At 41.0% G+C, this 20,995-nt stretch overlaps 1 protein-coding gene across 2 annotated transcripts in view; it reads right to left on the bottom strand.

Annotated features, from left to right (window-relative positions):
• pdss2 (prenyl (decaprenyl) diphosphate synthase, subunit 2) overlaps positions 1–20,995 on the bottom strand; it is a 233,194-nt gene that overhangs the window by 97,637 nt on the left and 114,562 nt on the right. For both annotated transcript variants that reach the window (XR_010017040.1, XM_063040818.1), the window contains exon 4: positions 9,403–9,601. Coding sequence is in view for 1 of the 2 variants with exons in the window: in XM_063040818.1 (XP_062896888.1) it covers positions 9,403–9,601 (199 nt within the window). In the remaining variant the exon portion in view is untranslated. The remainder of the gene's footprint in view (positions 1–9,402; positions 9,602–20,995) is intronic.

Below are 20,995 nucleotides of genomic sequence, written 5' to 3'. Positions count from 1 at the left end.
AGCCACTATAGGAAATATCCTCTCCACATCCACTCTATCTAGCCCTTTCAATATTCGATCGGTTTCAATGAGACCACCCCCCACCCATTCTTTAAAGCTCCATTGCGTACAGGCCCAGAGCCATCAAACGCTCCTCTATTTTAAAACTTTCATTCCCAGAATCATTCTCATCAACCTCCTCTGGACCCTCCCCAACTCCAGCACATCTTTTCTGAGAAAAGGGGCCTAAAACTGCTCACAATACTCCATGTGCAGTCTGCCAAATTCCTAATAAAGTCTCAGCATCACATCTTTGTACTTAAATTCTAGCGTTCTCAAAATTAGATTAGATTAGATCAGATTAGATTCAACTTTATTGTCATTGTGCTGAGTGCAAATACAAAGCCAATGAAATGCAGTTAGCATCTAACCAGAAATGCAAAGAATAGTGTTATTTATAAAATAACTGCGAATAAAAAGTAAGTGCTACAGCACACAAATATAAAAGTACTGAGACAGTCCAATATGGGTGCAATACTGCTTAGTGCTGTGATGTGGGGTTCAGCAGTGTCACAGCCTCAGGGAAGAAGCCCTTCCTGTGCCTGCTGGTGTGGGAGCGGCAGCTCCTGTAGCGCCTACCAGATGGGAGGAGAGTAAAAAGTCCATGGTTAGGGTGAGATGCATCCTTGATAATGCTTTTTGCCCTGCTCAGGCAGCGTTTATGGTAGATGTTCTCAATGGTGGGCAATCGGGTGCCGGTAATCCACTAGGCAGTTTTCACCACAGGCTGGAGTGCTTTGCGGTCCGATACGGGACAATTGTCATATCACACTTGCATGTGCCTTCCTTGTAACCAGCTTAACCTGCAAGTTAACCTTTAGGGAAGACTTCCAAGTCCCTTTGCACTTCTGATTTTTGAATCTTCTCCCCATTTAGAAAATAGTCTACGCTTCTATTCCTTCTACCAAAGTGCATGACCATGCGCTTCTCTATACAGTATTCCATCTGTCACTTCTTTGCCCATTCTCCCAATCTGGAGTCCTTCTGAAGAATACCTGCTTCCTCAGCACTACCTGCACCTCCACCTATCTTTGTATCCTCTGCAAACTTGGCTGCGTAGCCATCAACTTCCATCATCAAAATTGTTGGCATATAACTTTCCAATATTGACCCCTGCAGAACACCAGAACAGGTTTCCTTTATTCCAACTCTTTGCCTCCTTCCTGTCAGCCAATCTCCTATCCTTGCTGGTATTTTTTCTGTAATACCACAGGCTCTTGTTAGGAAGTCTCAAGTACAGCATCCACTGACTCTCCTTTGTCTATGCTGCCTGTTATTTCCTCAAATAATTCCAACTAATGTATCAGGCAAGATTTCCCCTAAAGGAATGCATGCTGACTTTAGCCTACTTTATCACCTTAATCCTTAATAATGGATTCCAACATCTTCCCAACCACTGAAATCAGGCTAAGTGGCCAATAATTGCTTTTTTCTGCCTCCCTCCCTTCTTAAAAAGTGGAGTGACATTTGCAATTTTCCAGTCCTAGAATCTATTGATTCTTGAAAGACCATTGCTTATGTTTGCACAATCTCTTCAGCGTCCTTTTAGAACCCTGGGGAGTTGTCCATCTGGTCCAAGCAACTCATCTACCTTCAGACCTTTCAGCTTCCCAAGCACCTTCTCCTTAGCAATAGCAACAACATTCACTTCTGCCCAACACTCTCAAATTTCAGGGATACTGCTAGTGTCTTCTACAGTGAAGACTGAAGCAAGACACTTAAATTCATCCACCATTTCTTTGTCCCCTATTGCTACCTCTATAGCGTCATTTTCCAGTGATCCAAAATCAACTCTCCCCACTTTTTTATTCTTTATTTATCTGAAAAAGAAACTTCACGCATCTTCTTTTATATTATTAGCTAGCTTACCTTCATATTTAATCTTTTCTCTGCTTATCACTTTTTTCATCGTCTTCTGTTGGTTTTTAAAAGGTTCCCAATCCTCTAAATTACCACTAATTTTTGTGATATTTTCTGCCCTCTCTTTTTCTCTTATGCTGCTTTTGACTTCCCTTGTCAGCCATTCTTCACCTTTGGGATGCATCTATCCTGCACCTTGCGAACTGCCCTCAGAAAATCCACCCATTGCTGCTCTGCCATCATCCCTGGTAGGGTCCCCTTCCAAATAATTTTGGCCAGCTCCTCTCTCATGCGTCTATAATTCACTTTACTTGACTGTGACACAGATACATCTGACTTTAACTTCTCCCTCTCAGACTGAAGGGTGAATTCTATTATATTATCATCATTGGCAGCCAAAAGTTCCTTTACCTTAAACCCACTCATCAAATCTGGAATTATACAACACCTTTCCCCAAGTGGACTCAACCACAAGTTGTTCCAAAGAGCCATCTCATAAGCATTCCATAAATTCCCTCTCTTGGAATCCAGCACCAATATGATTTTCCCAATCTACCTGTATATTGAAATCTTCCATGACTATCAAAATATTTACCTTTTTACATGCCTTTTCTATCTCGCATAGTGATTCGTATCCCACATCCTGGCTACTGTTCAGAGGCTTGTATATAACTTCCATCAGTGTATTTTTTACCCTTGCAGTTTCTTAACTCTACTCACAAGGATTCTACATCTTCCGATCCTATGTCACCTCTTTCTAAGGATATGAATTCATTTTTTACCAATAAAGCCAGCCCCCACCCCGCTAACTGCCTGTCCTTTCAATACACTGTGTATCCTTGGAAGATAAACACCCAACGATGATCTTCTTTCAGCCACGACTTGGTGATACCCACAACATCATACCCACCAATCTCTAACTGCACTACAAGATCATCTACCTTATTCCATGTATTGCATGTATTCAAATATAACACCTTCAATCCTGTATTCATCACCTTTTTGATTTTGCCTCCATATTATAATTCAACTCATCACACTTTCTGCAACTTTCCCTTATTATCTGCCACTGAAGACAATTGCTAAATGGCCTATAATTTTCTGTCTCTGTCCTCCCTCCCTCCATTAAGATTGGAGTGATATTTACAATCTTTCCGTCCTCCAGAACCATTCCAGAATCTGGTGATTCTTGAAATACCATTAGTAATGCCTCAACAATCTCTTCAACTATCTCTTTCAGAAGCCTGGGATGAAAATACTACAAGCATTACAGTTCTCCTGTGAAAAGCAAATGCAGCACCAAATAGAAATGTGACACTCAAAGTGGCAAACAGCTCACCAAGGCACGGATATTGTCAATTTAAAGTGTTAATGCATCATTTAACAAAACTATTTCTCTATTGTATGAAAAACATTTTTCAGGATCAAATGGTAATTCTAAAACAATGAAACATAGTGGCCATTTTAATTATAAAATATTATGCAAGTCTTTCAATGACCTGAAGACCCAACTGGCTAAGTGGATTTTTGAGATTGTGGCACTATTTGCATAAAAAATGTGCCCTTCTTCATGAGTGTTAATCTGTGCCATTGCCTTATTAATGCTTACAGTCACAAAAGGTTAGGTTCATCGAACAGTTGTACTTACAAATTCATAGTATTAAAACATAACAAAGTGACCAACTGTGAAATAAAGACACAAGATCACAAAATGTAAACAAACCTTACAAACATACCAAAATATTTCCTCTTAATATTCCCATGCAATCTACAGGGAAAAATGCCTGAGGAAGAATAAACAACTGAGCAATAGCAAAGTTATACTTGGCAATAGCAAAAGAGGTTTTCATTTCATTAGAACATTTGTAATAAAGAAATTCCTCAATATCTCATTTAATTGTTGCCCTCAGCGCATACAGAGATGGAGGTATTGTGCAGATGGATAGGAGTAAACCACATCCATTATTGGTCATAATCACCAGGACCTCTTGAAATTGATTACACTATTCCACACCATCATTTGATATAGTAATTTGCAAATTATCTGGTGACATGTCTAATTGCAGGTGACTTTCTTTACCAGTTCTTCCACAACTGGAGACGTGGTTCAAACCTGTCTCTCTCCAGAACACTGATGATTTAAGATAATAGATAAACTAACAGAAATTTATCCAAATGATCAAGATGCCTAACAAATTGAAATGAAAGTGAAAACAGGTGGAGACTCCAAAGATGAATAACTTATAAACAATTTAAACCTCCAGTAATAATGGATTTTCACATTTTTAATAGCTCATTTTTAATCTCTATGAAGTTCTAACCATGTTTCATATATCCTTAAATTAGTTCCTATCCACAAATTCACCTTGAAATTATATTATCATTCAATGCTGCCCTGAAGTTCACTACTCTGTATATACACATCTTTGCTGACTACCCCCATTGTTCCATGATGCAATTAACCACATATAAATTCAGGATGGTGCACAGTGATGATTCAAGTGGTTCTTTCACAGACCAGACTTTATATTCTCAAATTACTCCCAACCTTCTAATTCTGATTTCTGCCCACCAGTATTTGAGTTATTTACCTGGCTCAGTGCCAGTCATAATCAATTAAGTCACCATTCTCCAAGCAGAACTCACTCTTGCGCCTTCATCACTTGAGAATATCTAGAATTACCTGGGCTGCATGCCTCCGTGCTCCCTCAAGAATACGTTCAGTAGGATTAAGAGAGAACCAACATCTTTGTCTTTATTGAGCATTAGTTTGCTCAGGTTATTCTGAAGAGCCTTTTAATTAAATCTGACGAAATAGGTGCCAAGCTGCACAAGGACCCACCCTGAAGTGATAGTACAAGGGCTACCCTGGGTAAAGTGAGAGCCACCTTAGATGGCAGCAATAAAACTTCACTTCTTGACATTAATACAATTATTCCCTTCCATTTAAGATGAATTTGAATACAATAACTGTAACATCTAATTTTTTAAAGTTTGCAGCCAAAATACTTAAAACTCCATGCTGTTATGAATAAAGGGATATGCAAAGTTAAATCAGTGTTTTCTCCAAAATGTTTCATTTAATGTACTCTTTCTTCAGAAGACCTTTTAATTTCTAAACTCACAACATATTTTTCCATGAGGTTTGGAAATGAGCTTCTCTACCCTGGCCTGATTCAACACATTTATTATATAATGCCGTATGTAATAGAACATCCCTATAAACGTCACAAACACTCAAGCAAAATTATGACTTTTGGAGGGATTACCAGGAGGTGATTTTAAGAGCAGACACAAGCAAAAATGGCAGTAGTGCCATAGCTCCCAAGGAGACATTGGATTGAGTTGAGGGAGAGTGTTTAAAGGAAGTGAGTGGGGGGCAGTCGATGCATTTTGCATACCACAGTTCCCGAGGAGATGTTGAATTGTGCAAAATTAGGCATTTGGCAAGTCCAATAAAAAGAAGTTGGTTTAAGTGGAGCAGCCATACTGTGAGTGGACCAGTGTTAAGAGTGTGATTTGTGGCTTCGGTGAGGAGAGGCATAGGTCACAGGTAGATTTTGTATTCGGTATTTATTCTTTCTTTCTTTCACTCTTATTGTACATTTAGAGCAATGGGGATGCCAGACAGGATAGTTGAATGCTCCTCTTGCGGAATGTGGGAAGGTAAGGAGACCTCCGGTGTCCCTGATGATTACATCTGCAAGGTGCATCCAGCTAGAGCTTCTAATAGTCCTTGTTAAGGAGATGGAGCTGGAACTGGATGAACTCTATATCATTCAGGAGTCTGATGGGTTGAGAAGCAGGACATGCAGGGTTGTAGTTACACCCAAGGTGCAGGACGCAGGGAACCGTGTGACTGTCAGGAGGGGGAAGGGGGAATAAGCAGCCATTGCAGAGTAACACTGTGGCTATTTCCCTCAACAACAGGCACACCGCTGTGGATACTGTTGTGGGGGGTGGGGGGGAGGGGGGACCTAGCAAAGGAAAGCCACAGCAGGACTCTGGCACTAAGTCTGGCCCTGTGGTCAGAAAGGAAGGGGGTGGGGGGGGGGGGGAGAGAGAAGAAGTGAGTTGTACTCACAGGGGATTCATTGATTAGGGGAACAGAAAGGTGGTTCTCTGGATGGGAAGAAGATTCCTGGATGGCATGTGGCCTCCTGGGTGCCAGGCTCAGGAACATATTGGATCAAGTCCACAGCATTCTTAAGGGGGAGGATGAGCAGTGAGAGTCATGGTCTACGTCAGTACCAATGACATGGGTAGGTGGGGATGACGAAGTTCTGCAAAATAAGTTTAGGGAGCTGGGCACTAAGTTAAAGGAAAGGACCTCCAGGAAGATCATTCAGTTTAACACATGGCTAAGGAGATGGTGCAGGAGTGAGGGCTTCAGATTTTTGGATCATTGGACACTCTTCCCAGGAAGGTGGGATCTGTACTGAAAGGGCAGTTTGCACCTGAACTGAAGAGGAACTAAAATCGTAGAGGGAAGGTTTGCTGGTGCTGCACGGCGGGGTGGGTGGGGGGTGAAGATTTGCAGGAGGATGAGAACCAGAGTGCCAGAACAGATAGTGGAGTGGTTGTGGAGAGAGATGTTGTTAAGCCTGCATCCAAAGTCAGGAATCAAAAGGTCAAGCATGGTGGGACTAATGTTCTGAGCAGCAAATATTTCAATACAAGGAGTAATGTAGGAAAGGCAGTTAAGTTTAGGGCATGGCTTTGCACGTGGAATTATAACATTGTAGCTAGTAGTGAGACCTGATTTCAGGAGGAACATGAGTGGCAGTTCAATGTTCTGGGGTTCTGTCATTTTAGACGCAACAGAACGAGAGGGATTAAAGGAGGAGGGGCAGCCTTACTGGTCAGGGAAAATGTCATGGGAGTGCTCCAGCAGGAGAGACTGGAGAACTCAACTAGGGAGGCGATATGGGTGGCACTGAGAAATAAGAAAGGTATGACCACGTAAACGGGGCTATATTATAGAACACCCAAAGGTCTGCATGATTCAGAGGAGCAAATTTGTAGAGAAATCACGGGCTGTTGCACAAAATATAAGGCTGTGATACATGTTTTTAAACTTTCCACATATTGACAGGGACTCCCATGTTGTAAAAGGACTGGGTGAGAAGGAGTTTGCCAAAAATGTGTTCAGGAAAGTTTCCTTAATCAGTACATAGTGGTCCCAACTAGAATGAGTGCAATACTAGATTTTCTATTGGAGAATGATAGAGGGTAGGTGACAGCAAATTTGTGCCAGGGAACATTTTGCATCTAATGATAATAATGCCACTAGTTTCAAGGTAATTATAGAAAAGGATAGGTCTGGTCTAACCTAGAGAAAGGCCAATTTTGATGGCATCAAAAATGAGAAGCCTAAGAGCTTCCACAGATATATTACGAGCAAAAGGACAGCAAGAGACAAAATTGGTTCTCTGGAAGATCAGAGCAGTAATCTATGCATGAAACCGAAAGAGATGGGAGAGATCTTAAATGGATTTTTTGCATCTGTAGTTACTTGGAAGATGAACATAGAGACTCTTGAGGTGAGGCATTGCAGCAGTGAGGTCATGGACCCTATACAGATTACAGAAGCGGAGGTGTTTGTTGTCTTCAGGCAAATTGGGGAGGATAAATCCCCAAGGACCTTACAAGGTGTTCCCTCAGACCCGGTGGGAGGCAAGTGCAGAAATTGCAGGGGCCCTAGCAGAGATAGTTAAAACATCCCTAACCACAGGTAAGATACTGGAGGATTAATCAGAGGATAGCTAATGTTGTTCCATTGAGCAAGAAAGGCTCACAAAATAAGCCAGGAAATTATAGACCGGTGAGCCTGACATCACTAGTCATAAAGTTTCTGGAAGTATTTTAAGAGAATGCACATTTAAGTATTTGGATAGACATGGACTGATTAGGGATAGTTAGCGTGGCTCTGTGCGTGGTCGGCCATCTCTAACCAATATAGTTTTTCAAGGAAGTTACCAGGAAAGTTGATGAAGCCAAGGCAGTGAATGTTGTCTACATGGACTAGAACACGACATTTGACAAGGTCCCGCATGGGAGGTTGGTCAAGAAGGTTCAGTCACTTGGTGTTAAAGTTGAAGTAGTAAACTGGATTAGACATTGGCTTCATGGGAGAAGCTAGAGAGTGATAGTAGATGGTTGCCTCTTTGACCGGAGGCCTGTGACCTGTGGTATGCCACAGGGATTGGTGCTGGGTCCTTTGTTGTTTGTCCATTATATCAATGATCTGGATGATAATGTGGTCAACTGGATCTGCAAATTTGTGAATGACGCTAAGATTGGGGGTGTAGTGGACAGCGAGGAAAACTTAAAGTTTGCAGTGGTATTTGGTCTGGCTGGTAAAACAGGCTGAAAAATGGCAGACTGAATTTAATACAGAAAAGTGTGAGGTGTTGCACTTTGGGAGAACCATCCAGGGTCAGACTTGCATGATGAGCTGTCGGGCACCAAGGAGTGTGGTAGAACAGAGGGATCTGGGAATGCAGATCCATAATTCCCTGAAAGTGGCGTCATAGTTAGATAGGGTTGTAAAGAAAGCTTTTGGCACACTAGCCTTCATAAATCAATGTATGAGTAGAGAAGGTGGGATATTATATTGAAGTTGTTTAAGACGTTGGTGAGGACTAATTTGCAGTATTGTGTGCAGTTTTGGTCACCTACTGTACCTGCAGGAAAGAGGTAAATAAGATTGAAAGAGTACAGAGAAAATTTATATGGATGTTGCCGGGACTTGAGGATCTGAGTTACAGGGAAGTTTGATTAGGTTAGAACTTTAATCCTAAAGGGAGACTGGTAGAGATATACAAAATTATGAGAGGTATACAAAATTATGAGGGATGTAGACAGGGTAAATACAAGCAGGCTTTTTCCACTGAGGTTAGGTGAGACTACAACTAGAGGTCATGGGTTAAGGGTGAACAGTAAAATGTTTAAGGGGAAGTTTTTACTTAGGGGGTGGTGAGAATATGGAACGAGTTTCCCACACAACTGGTGGATGTGGGTTTGATTTCAACATTTAAGAGATGTTTGGATAGTCACATAGATGGGAAGGGTATGGAGGGCTATGGTCCAGGTGAAGGTCGATGGTACCAGGCATATTAATGGTTTGGCACGAACTAGATGGGCCGAAGTACCTGTTTCTGTGCTGTGGTGTTCTATGACTCTAGGGTGAGTAAGTTGTAGGAGCAGTGTTCAGTGGTCTGAAAACATCAAAGAATCCCACCAATGCAGATGGAGAATTCAATTAAAAGCAATTAAAGAGACTAGTACCAGTAAAGTAAATAAAAAAGCTGGTATATTTGTGAGTTATAATACACACCAGTAGTTGCATATCTAACCTATCATTCTAAAGCAATAAGTTCCTCAGCTCTCTGCAAATACTTTTGACACAGCAATTAACCAAAGCTTCATAATTAAAGATCAAAGATTTTTTCTCGCTTTCATTGCAACAAGCATGACAAATAACACCCCCCCCCCCAATACCTTTGTATTTTGCAGTTGAGCTAGACCTGCAGAAGCATTGGCCAAAAGGAAGTCTCCACTCAGCACAGCCATCTTGTTGCCAAACTGCATATCCTTTAATGATCCATGTGATGACATCAGCTCCATCGTATTTACTATCCCGCGATGCACGAGAAAAGCTGTATGGATCAGTTCTGTAATTTCTGCCAGATTTCGCTGACTGAAAATGAATATTATGAAATTAATTATTTCCAGGCTTTCAAAACAAACAACCCCTTGACTTTATCCCAACACAAAATTAAAGAAACATCATTGCACATCAACACTCATAAAATTCTGGAGGAACAGGTGGCATCTATGGAAAAGAGCAGACAGTCGACATTTTGGGTCAAGACTCTTCTTCAGGACTGAGAGGTTGTGGGAGGGGGGAGAGATGCCTGAATTAAAAGGTCAAGGGGGGAGAGCAAAGAGGCTAGCTGGAAGGTGACAGGTGAAGCCAGGTGGGTGGAAAAGGCCAAGTGCTGGAGAGGAAAGAAACTGATAGGAGGGAAGAGTGGACAATAGGAGAAAGGGAAGGAGGAGGAGACCCAGGGGGAAGTAATATACAGGTGAGAAGAAGTAAAAGGTCAGAGTAGGGAAAAGGTTGGGCGGGGGGGGGGGGCGGGAAGGTGCGGATTTTGATCACCGGAAGTTGAAATCGATATTGAAGCCATCAGGTTGGAGACTAACTCAGATGGAATACAAGGTGCTGCTCCTCCACCTTGAGGGTGGTCTCATCTTGGCATTAGAGGAGGCCATGGACCGACACGTCAGAACGGGAATCGGAATCGGAATTAAGATGTGAGGCCACCGGGAAATCCCGCTCGTGGCAGGTGGTGTGGATGTGCTCGATCAAGCAGTCCCCCAATTTACGATGGGTCTCACCAATGTAACGGAGGCCACATTGCAAGCACCAGATATTGAACATCAAAATAGCTCAGAAATAAGCAATCGTTAGACTCTAGTTGATTAAAATGGTTAAACATAACTATCTGCTGCATAGCTTCTGTCTCACTGCTGCAGGGGGCTTGAACATGTTATAGAAATATTCTGCATAAATTAGAACAAAAAGAAAATGATCTTCTGTGTGCAGTTAAGCAACTATCTCCATTTATCTCAAATTATATCAAAAGAAATTTACTTCAATATCGACCACTTTTAGCAATTAGAATTCATGGCCTTAAAGGAGCAATAACAGTTCACATGACAACAGAAAAACTGCTTTTATGAAATTGCATCTCTTCTGATCTGTTCTGATTTCACCAAAATAAATCTAATTTTTAAATTGTTTAATAAAAATTAATTTTTCATTAGAATGTAAGCTATTGCCACAGATATCATTTAGTGCCATGGTCTAGGCCCCAGAGCATATCAGGGTGAATGGACTTCATACTTGGGACGGAGATATAAGCGCAAGGCTGAATTGGAAAGGACTACTACGAGCCAAAGTGTGGCAGTGAGGTCCTGTCCCCAGAGCACATCGAGGCGATTGAACCCGATGTTTGAAAGGCAATTTTGGCCCTGGGCCAGATTAAAAAGGTCACAGTGTTGGGGCCCAGGGCGAAGGACATGCTGGTTCAGTTTGTTGCTCCATGATTCGGCTCTACACTGAACTATGGGACTCGCTTTGCGGACTTCAGCTCAGAACGCTATTTGTTTGCTTGTGATTATTGTTTGCATGGTGTGTTTGCTTTTCTCTGCACATTGGGTGTTCAACGGTCTTTTTTATCAGTTCTTTTTTAAGGGCATGACGTGTTTTTATTTTCTGCACATTGGGTGATGGTTTTCTTTTTCTTAGATGGGTTCCTTTGTTTTGTGGCTGCCTGCTAGGAGAGGAATCTCATGGTTGTATACAGTATACATACTTTGATAATAAATGCACTTTCAACTTCGAACTTTGATAGAAAGTGGATAGAGGAAAGTAGTTAGAAGAATGCAAGTATTAAGAATGAAAGACTACAAAAGCAATGTTTTTAATAATACAAAACAGCATAACATTAGCAACAATTTACAGGTAATAGTAAATAGAAGACAAAATAATAAAATTTTAAATATAACCATTCAAGTGAAAAGCTCAAGAACAGATTCTTGTGCTTAAAATGCTTTATTAAAAATGCTTTTCTGACAATCCTTTAATTGACTTTTTTGTTTAAACTGGCCAGCACTGATGTTGATGGAATGCATTTTCTGGCTAGAGCTAGGGTTAGGATCGACAATCCTGCTCTGACTGACCAGTAATGTTGCTGGAAAAACATAAAAGTTCTTCAATAAAAAGGGTCTATCATATTTAACAGGTTTTTTTCAAATTATGGACTTCTATTGAAGTAGGATACAAAATTAAATGATTGGAAGACAAGCAGAAAAATAATACTTCATTTATCTTTTTATACTACTGACAAACATGAAAATTGTCAGTATTAAAATTGCTTAGGTCACATGCACTTTCTGCCCATGTTAATATTACATATTCCTATGTCAACATTCGTAATGGAAGCTGTCAAGGTTGTCAAACAGTGTTAAGAAGAGAATATAAAACTTACTAACATGATGGGGACTGAAATACATTCATACCATGCTGATCAAAATGTGCTATTTCTGAGCCTGTTTCGGGTGAGGGCAGGCTTGAATTTGGTGTGTGTGCTCCTCCCAAAAAACAATAATTAAAGGAAATAGAATGCTTAATTAAACAAAGCATTTCATATCTGTTACAACTCTAAATATTGTTCTGTGCATTGGAGTTTCCTTACCAAGAAAATTAATAAAAACTATACTTGCCTTTAAAAATGATAGATTTTAGAATAATATTCAGACTATAAAAATATACTGTATAATAATTCTTCTAATTTTCTGCTAAATATGATATATTTATTTATTTAGAGATCTAGCAAGATAACAGCCTCTTCCAGCCCGATGAACCCATGCCACCAATCATACCCATGTGTCCTGTAAATGGGGGAGGAAACCACAGCACTCAGAGAAAACCCATGCAATCACAGGGAGTGGTGGGAATTGAAGCCAGGTCACACTGGCATTCTACTTTATATGTTATTGTCGCCAAACAATTGACACTGGAGCGTACAATCATCACAGCGATATCTGATTCTGCACTTCACGCTCCCTGGAGTACAAATCCATAGTAAATATTAAAAATTTGAATTATAAATCATAAATAGAAAATAGAAAAGGGAAAGTAAGGTAGTGCAAAAAAAACCGAGAGGCAAGTCCGAATATTTGGAGGGTACGGCTCAGATCTGGGTCAGTATCCCTTCAGCAGTCTTATCACAGTTGGAAAGAAGCTGTTCCCAAATCTGGCCGTACGAGTCTTCAAGCTCCTGAACCTTCTCCCAGAGGGAAGAGGGACGAAAAGTGTGCTGGCTGGCTGGGTCGTGTCCTTGATTATCCTGGCAGCACTGCTCCGACGGCGTGCAGTGTCAAGTGAGTCCAAGGACGGAAGATTGGTTTGTGTGATGTGCTGCGCCGTGTTCACGATCTTCTGCAGCTTCTTCCAGTCTTGGACAGAACAACTTCCATACCAGGTTGTGATGCACCCTAGAAGAATGATTTCTACAGTGCATCTATAAAAATTAGTGAGCGTTTTAGGGGACAGGCCAAACTTCTTTAGCTTTCTCAGGAAGTAAAGCATTATAAAGCATTATGCTAGCTACTGTGCTACTGTGCCACCCTTTGTCAATCATAGTTCTCAAGAAGTCTGTCAAACATTCTTAAGTGTTTAACAGGCTAGACAGGTACAGGTTCCAGGTTATTGTCATAGGCATGAATGCCATTAAATATAGCTTTTCTGCAACTGCGGCACAGTTCATTACAAACAGCACAATGCTTTGCAGCACAGGCGACTCCAGTTCAAATCCTGTCGCAGCCTGTAAGGAGTCTGTACGTTCTTCCCATGGGTTTCCCCTGGGTGCTCCAGTTTCCTCACACAGTCCAAAGACATAATGGCTGGCAGATTTAATTGTTTTTTGTAAATTGTCCCATGATTAGGCGAGGATTAAATCGGGGGATTGCTGGGGACATGGCTCAAAGGGCCCTTTCTGTGCTATCTCAATAAAATAAAAATAAAAATAAAAATGGCAAACATAAATTAACATACATAAGATGCAAATTACATGATGAAATAAACAGAATGACATTAGTACACACTCAGAGAAAGAGAAAGGAAGTAGAGTCGAGGGTAGGCTATGGTCTTTCAGGCCTGTACAAGAACCTGACTACAGAGGTAAAAAAGCTACTGTTGAGCCTTAATACCATACCTCCTGCATTGAAAAGAGGGCATGGCCAGTTCAGTGGGGTTAATGACAGATCTTGCCACTCTGTGATGTTGCCGTTTGTTGGTGTCCTCAGTGGTGGGGAGAATTGTACCCATGGTGGAACTTGCTGGGTCCGTGACTCTTGCGGACCCCAGGGGTTCCCAACCTGGAGTCCATGGACCACTTGGTTCGTAGTAGGGGGCCATGGCATAAAAAAGGTTGGGAACCCCTGCTCCAGAGCCTCTTCCCTTCCTGTGCACTGGAGTTTCCATTCCAGATACAACCCTTAGAATGCTTGTCAATGTAAATTTTTTGAAGTCTGTCCATCTTTGATGACATGCCAAATCTCTTTAAAATTCTAAGCAAGTAGAGATGCTGATGGGCCTTCTTCATGGTTGTAATTATGTGCTGGGACAAGGATAAACCCTAAGACATTGACACCCAGGAACTTGAAGCTGCTCACCCTTTCTACTGCTGACCTTTCAATGATCACTGCTGTCTGTTCACCTAACTTCTCCTTCCTGAAGTCCACAGCCACCTGATTTGGAAAAGAATAGAGGGATGTAGGTCCAATACATAGAAATGGGATCACTGTAGAAGAGTAATATTACCATTAAACTAATATTGCATTGAACTGAGATCTAAATGGCAACTAATGTTAAAGAAATCTTCTCTCAACATGCAAGAAGATGCAGAAGATAGAATCTGGAATTAAACAAAGCAAGCTGCCGGACGAATTTAGTAGGTCAGGCAGCTTCTGTGGAGCCAAAGGGTTAGTTGCATTTTAGACTGAATCCTTGCATCAGGACCAAGAGTGTAAAGGGAAATTAGCTAGTATAAAGAGATGAGGGAGAAACTGGGGTGGGAGGGAATGGAGAGGGAGGGAGGGATGGGGAGACAGGAGTCAGCAATTGTCAGGTGAAACAACGAAAGGAGAGGCAGGGGACAGAAGAGTGGAAACAAAGACAAGGCTGGATGGTAAGTGGAGACAACAATGAGTAGCTGATTATGGAATCTGATATAAAAAAAGGAAGGTGATGAGTGGAACTAGACAAGATTGGGATGATGAGCAAAAGGCAACAGAGTGGGGAGAGGAGAAGATAGGGAACTGAATGCTGAGTGGGTAGAAATTGTGGGTGATTGACAGATGTAATAAGATGGGGGAGAACCAGGAAGGAGGGTATGTGTGCGTGGTGGGGAGGGGGGAGGGGGGAGGAGTTCTAGGTGGATCAGGAGGAGAGAGAAAATGACAGAGGGGGAGCAGGTTACCTGAAAGTGGAGAATTCAAGATTTATACTGTTGCGCTATAGAATACTCAGGTGGAATAGGATATGCCATTCCTTTAGTTTGCATTTGGTCTCACTCTTGTAGTGGAGGAGTTCATGGACAAACAGGTCAGTGTGGGAATTGGAGGCAAAGTTGAAATAGCCAGAGACAGAGGCAGAGCACAAGTGCTCAACTAAACAGCTGTCCAGTCTGTGCATGGTCTCGCTCATATAGAGAAGGCCACATGGAGAGCACCAACTGCAATAGACTAAGTTAGAGGAAGTGTATCTCTTCCTGTTTAGATCCCTGGATGGTGGTGAGGGACGAGGTTGGGCGGGGAGTGTTGCACCCCCTGCACTTGTAGGGGAAAGTGCCTGGAGACAGTGATGCACAAAACAGGTAGCCTTGGGATAGTGGTCTGTGTAGAAAGCTGGAAAGGATGAGAAGATGATGTGCGGTAGGATGAGTTGCAGTTGGTGGAATAATGAAGATTGATGTGCTGAACATAGAGGTTGGAAGGGTGAAAGGTGAGCATGGAGGGAATTCGACCCCTGTTCTGTCAGGAGAGAGCAGAAAAGAACGTGTAGATGAAGGGTCCAACAATCAGAGCAGCGGGAAAGGCATTTCCTGAAAAGGAGAGACTAGATATTCTGGAATGGGAAGTTTTATCTCAAGGACAGATATGGCAGAGATGAAAAACCTGATTGAAAGGGACGGTTGATTGAGAAACACAGTGAGAGGAGGTGTGGTCTCTAGCAGTTGTCAGTGAACAATTTGTCTCTTAAAATGGGCAGAGAGAGATCCAGAAAATGGGGGAGATACCAGAAGTAGTCTAAGTAAAATTGAGGGTGGGGATAGTCAGCCGAAAACTTGATAAGATTGACCGTTTCAACAAGAAAGCAGGAGTATGCACCAATGTAGCGAAGAATTAGGGAGTGGTGCCTGAGAAGGTCCGGAACAAGGACTGCTCCAGATAGCCAGCAAGAATATTAAAGAAAAGAATTGTGTAGCTCAGGCCCATGGGCTATACATTAATTTGTAGGCAGTGAGAAGAATCAAACAAGAAGTAATCCAGAGTGAAAACAAGCCTGACCAGTTGGAAGAGACTGTTCGTAGAGAGGAACTGGATGGATATATAACTCTAGAATGAAAGAGAGAGCCCCCAAGGCCTTCCTGATGGGAATGGAATTGAGCATCCACAGGTAAGACAAGGTCATGAGGGCCAGGAAATTGAGAACTATTTGAATAGTAGAGAACATGCAGGTGTCACAGATGTAGATGGTAAGAGATGGTAAGGACCGAATGGGGGGGGGAGGGGAACAAGAAATGTTAAAGCATGAGAAAGTAAGTTCAGTGAGGCAAGAGCAAGCAGAAGTGATGAGCCTATTGGGTGGTCCTGTTTATGGATCTTTTGTAGATTGAAATAAGCAATAAGGGTTAGGAAACTATCAAATCGGAGGTTGTGAAGGGATCTCTCAATGAGATCTATGATGATTCGTGAGACAGTGGCTGGCTATTTGGTGATGAGGTTTTTCGTCCAAGGGTACATATGAGGATGTGTTCGTGCACTGCAATCTAAATTCTGCAAAGTTGAGGTCGTAAGGAGAATGTGCAACCTTTACAGGATTCAATGTTGAACTCAGGTCCCTGGCACAATACGAGATCTATTAGTGTATCGCCGACTATGTTACGTTGAATTACTTACTATGTATGAGACAGGAGGCCATCAAGTCACTGAATTTCTTGTTTTTACTGTGATTGCCCACAAGAAAATAAATCTCAGAGTTGTATATGGTGACACCTAGTTATACATAGGCGCCTAGGACTATTACAGAATGTCTCTCTGGTGCTTCCTGCTCCCTTCCTTCCCCTTTTCCCCAACAGTGTTTCCCCTCTCTCTGTCCCCTTCCCACTCTATATCTCATATCAGGGTCAGGTTTATCTTTACTCATGTCATGAAATCCGTATTTTTTTGTGTGGCAGCGGTACAGTGTAATATATAAAATTACTACAGCATGTGTTAAGGTATTGTATGTACTCTGATTATAAATTTACTTTGAACTTTGAGTTAATGTTAGCTCTGAGCAGAAGAATCCTATCAATCCCATTCTTATTTGCTTCTGTAACCTATTGTTTCTCTCATCACCATCAATGCCACTTAGTTTCTCAGCCACCCACCTAACCTAGAAGTGACCTGCTGTAGCCAATTAACCAGCAGCTGCGATGTGGGAGGAATGAGGAGCTTCTGGGAGAAATCCACACCATCGTCAGAAGAGCATGCGCGCTCCGTTTTTGATGGTGAAACATTTGACTGAATACTTGGGCTATGTGTGTAAAATTTTGATAACTCCAAGCAACTACTCAGATAGGAGAATACTCATAATTAGCTATATTTGGCAAGCCATTTCATATTCATAATGATTATCCAGCATTTCACATTCAGACATATGGGAAAGGGCAATTGAGTTAATGCAGTCAGAAAGAGAGCACTTCCAAAGTAAATAAAGGTTTTATACAAAAAGCCTGCTTGAAATGCATGACGTTACTGGTGAATAAGGACTGGAAGAAATCTGTCAGTTCCCGTTAAGACCATGATTAAAACTCTCTGGAGGGCATTTTAGAAAATTAACAAATTGCTTACAACAACTTGAAATTGCAGTGCTACATCGCGTCTATATAACATTTTAAGAGGTGAATTGTGCTTGAAGCTGGTAATATTTAGGCTCTGAAAGGCATTGCACACCATTGCCAAGAATAACATGCTTCACTTCCACCGTCTATTCTGAGTAATTAGCAACAGGGTGCATTAAAACAAGTTCTATATAGTTGGGGAAATCGGCTGCAGAATTCAGTATTTGTTTTAAGCATGATAGCACTTTGGCAAGGTTCACTTCATTTCAAAAACGGAGGTCTTGAAATTAAACTAATTAGATTATATATACAGATCTCTCATCTCAGACAACTCAACAGATTTTCAAAAGGGGTTGAGCAAGGGATTGAAAAAAATGCCCGATGTTTAATTTCGTGCCTTATAAATAAAATATGTAACAAAATATCTGTTATTTTCCTTTCCCATAGCTCTATTTAAAATATGAAAATGAAAAATATTGAGTATTATTCGGTAAAAGTCATCATTTTACCACTGAAAAGACAATAGCTAATATTCAACCTTAACCTGAAGTGCCCACTTCATTCCCATAACCACAAACTGAAAAACCCCTTCATCCCCATAATCCTGAACTGATGCCCACTTCATCTCCATAACCCTGATTACCTTGGATGCCACCTCAGCCAAAGAAGGATCCTCAAGTCTTCAGTAATAAAAAAAATCACACCGCCAAGAGTGAAGAAATTCTTCCTCATTTCTAGCCTTATGTGTCTGACTCCTATGGCTCCAAGTTCTTTCCAAGTCTTTTCCATTCCTCATTCTGGTTACCTTTTCACCCCTTCTCCTTCCCTTTCTTCCATGGTCCACTGTACTCTCCTTTGACATTCCTTCTTCTTCAGCACTTGACCTCTAACACCTATCTCCTCCAAGTTTCTAACTTCATTTCCCCCACCCATCCACTTTCCCCCACAACTGGTCTCAGCGTTCATCTGTCAGCATGCACTCCTTCACCTTCCCCTACATTCTTATTCTGGCTTCTACCCACTTCTTTTGCAGTCCCGATGTTTTGGGCCAAGACCCTACATCCCTACATTCACTGTTTAGTCGACCCCCATATACAGTATGTTGCCTGACCTTCTCAGTTCCTCCAGCATTTTACATGTGTTACTTAACATTACCAGCATCTGCAGTATCTCTTGTATTTATGCCTGGGCTAATCATGTTTGCTTTCCTCAGTACACTGTTATCATTTACTCAATAATCTAACCCAGCCTTTTACCATAAAGAAATATACAAATGAAATTCAATTGAAGGTGTTCTCACCTCCCCACTCCAATGGCACAAAAATAGATCATATGCAAAATCTAGCAAACCAACATTTAATTTTTAAAACTCTTGAAGTAATACAACAACTTCCTTTTCCTTCAATGTAGTCACAAGGGTTCCTAAAATGGAAAAGTTTCATAGGCAAGTTTTCAAACTCCCATAAATAATAATTGAAAGCACTGCATGTTGCCAGCCAACACTGAAAATCATTTATTAAGTTAGGTTTAGTTAATTATCTTCAAATACAGAAAAAATAGTTAATCCTCACATTTCCATTAAATAGAAATTATGTTCGATCCACTTTCTCTTTCATTCAGAAGCATTTTGATCACTTACCCTGAGGCAGGCACCAATGATACAATCACACAGGATCCATTACTGCTAGTCACAACATTAAATGACCAGAAGGACTCAGGTTGTAATTCAGTTCTGACAAGTGAATGAACCATTTTATCTTGAGATGCCATCATTGTGGTCAATCTTCAGTAAAGGTATCCTAATTAGGATTTTACAATTAGCTATCTTATAAAGAAAAACTTCTTCAAATTGTCAGATAATTCCCTCTTCACCATATACTTCATTTCAACACAGTGCTTAATACTATAAACCAATCATGTATACAACAGCAGGGCCTGCTTCAACAGGTCCGGGATATGGGATTATGGACTCAGTTTTGGTTTGGAGTGCTGTTGTTTGCATGATTAGTGTTTTTTTTTTCTCTTTCTCTGCACATTGGATGTCGGTCTTTCTCTTCTTTAAGTTGGGTTCTTTCAGGTTTCTTGCTTTTCGGCTGTCTGTTAGCAGATGAATCTCAAGGTTGTATAATTTATACATACTTTGGTAATAAATTTTCTTTGAACTTTGAACAACTTTCATTTTGCACGTATAACCAAAGATACTTCAACACACAGTGGTAGAAATTTCTACCTCTTTTACCCAAACAGAACTTGATCATTTTTCAGTTTCTAGTTTTAAATGCAAGAATGATAGATATTATTTAACTTTGGGAAAGAGTTATGGGAGAAGGGTACAAGTGAATGTAATTATGCCATAAATCAATTATGATCTCGCTGAACGGGAAAACAACTTCAAGAACTTTCTTTGAAAAAGAGTACAGTCAACATTTTGGTCTGAGACCCTTCGGACTGAGTCCTGCTTAAGCGTCGCTGCCCAAAACATCGGCTGTACTCTTTCCCATAGATGCTGCCTGACATGCTGAGTTCCTCCAGCTTTTTGTGTGTGTGTTGCTTAGATTTCCAGCATCTGCAGATTTTATCTTGTCTGTGTCAAGAGCTTTCTGTTAAATTTAAAATGTCAATAGAAATAATTGACTTGAAATGAATAAGAATAGAATCCAAACATACACAGCCAATAAAAACATGCACTTTCAAAATTTCAAACGTGAAAGCTGGTCGTATAGAAATATATAACATCAAACATTCTAATAAAGCAACCAAACTGCAGATGCCAGAAATCTGAAACAAATATTGAAAATGATGGCATCCCTCAGCAGATCAGACATCATCTGTGACAAGAGCAACAAGATTCAGTATTTCAGAAATGGATAAGTGAATGCTGCAGAAAGAAGTAACAGTGAAGAGAACCATGAATGTCTCCGTAGCCCAAAGCTAATGAAGTAACCATTACTTGAAAACAAATCAACAGTTGTAGGAACAAGGGAAGAGCAGAAATTGATGAAAAAGAGACAGCCACATCTGTGGAGAAATAAAAAAACCAATGTGGCTACCTGAAATCATTAAGTTAGGCAATACTGAACCCAAGAGCAACAACAAGGAAGAACTGCCAGACGGAAGATGGAGTTCCATTCTGTGAATTTATGTTTTGGCATTGTTGCACTAAAATATTGCACCAAAGACAAAGGTCAGAGTGGGAGCGGAATGGAGAACTGAAATGACAGGTGACTGGAAATTCAAAGTTGTCCATTCAGAATGAAAAGGGTGTTGTCCAAAGTGCTCATCCAATCTGCATTTGCTCCCTCCAGTGTAGATGAGACTACATTCTCAGCACAGAATGGATCACACAAAATTATAAAGATAATGTGAGGTAGTACGCTGTTCTCCTTTATTGTTGCTAACAACCTTCTATTTCC

The sequence above is a fragment of the Mobula hypostoma genome, chromosome 2 (genome assembly GCF_963921235.1).
Source record: "Mobula hypostoma chromosome 2, sMobHyp1.1, whole genome shotgun sequence".
Taxonomy (NCBI): domain Eukaryota; kingdom Metazoa; phylum Chordata; class Chondrichthyes; order Myliobatiformes; family Myliobatidae; genus Mobula; species Mobula hypostoma.
Note: the sequence above shows the minus strand (reverse complement) of the source record. Positions and strands in the feature narration are given on the sequence as shown.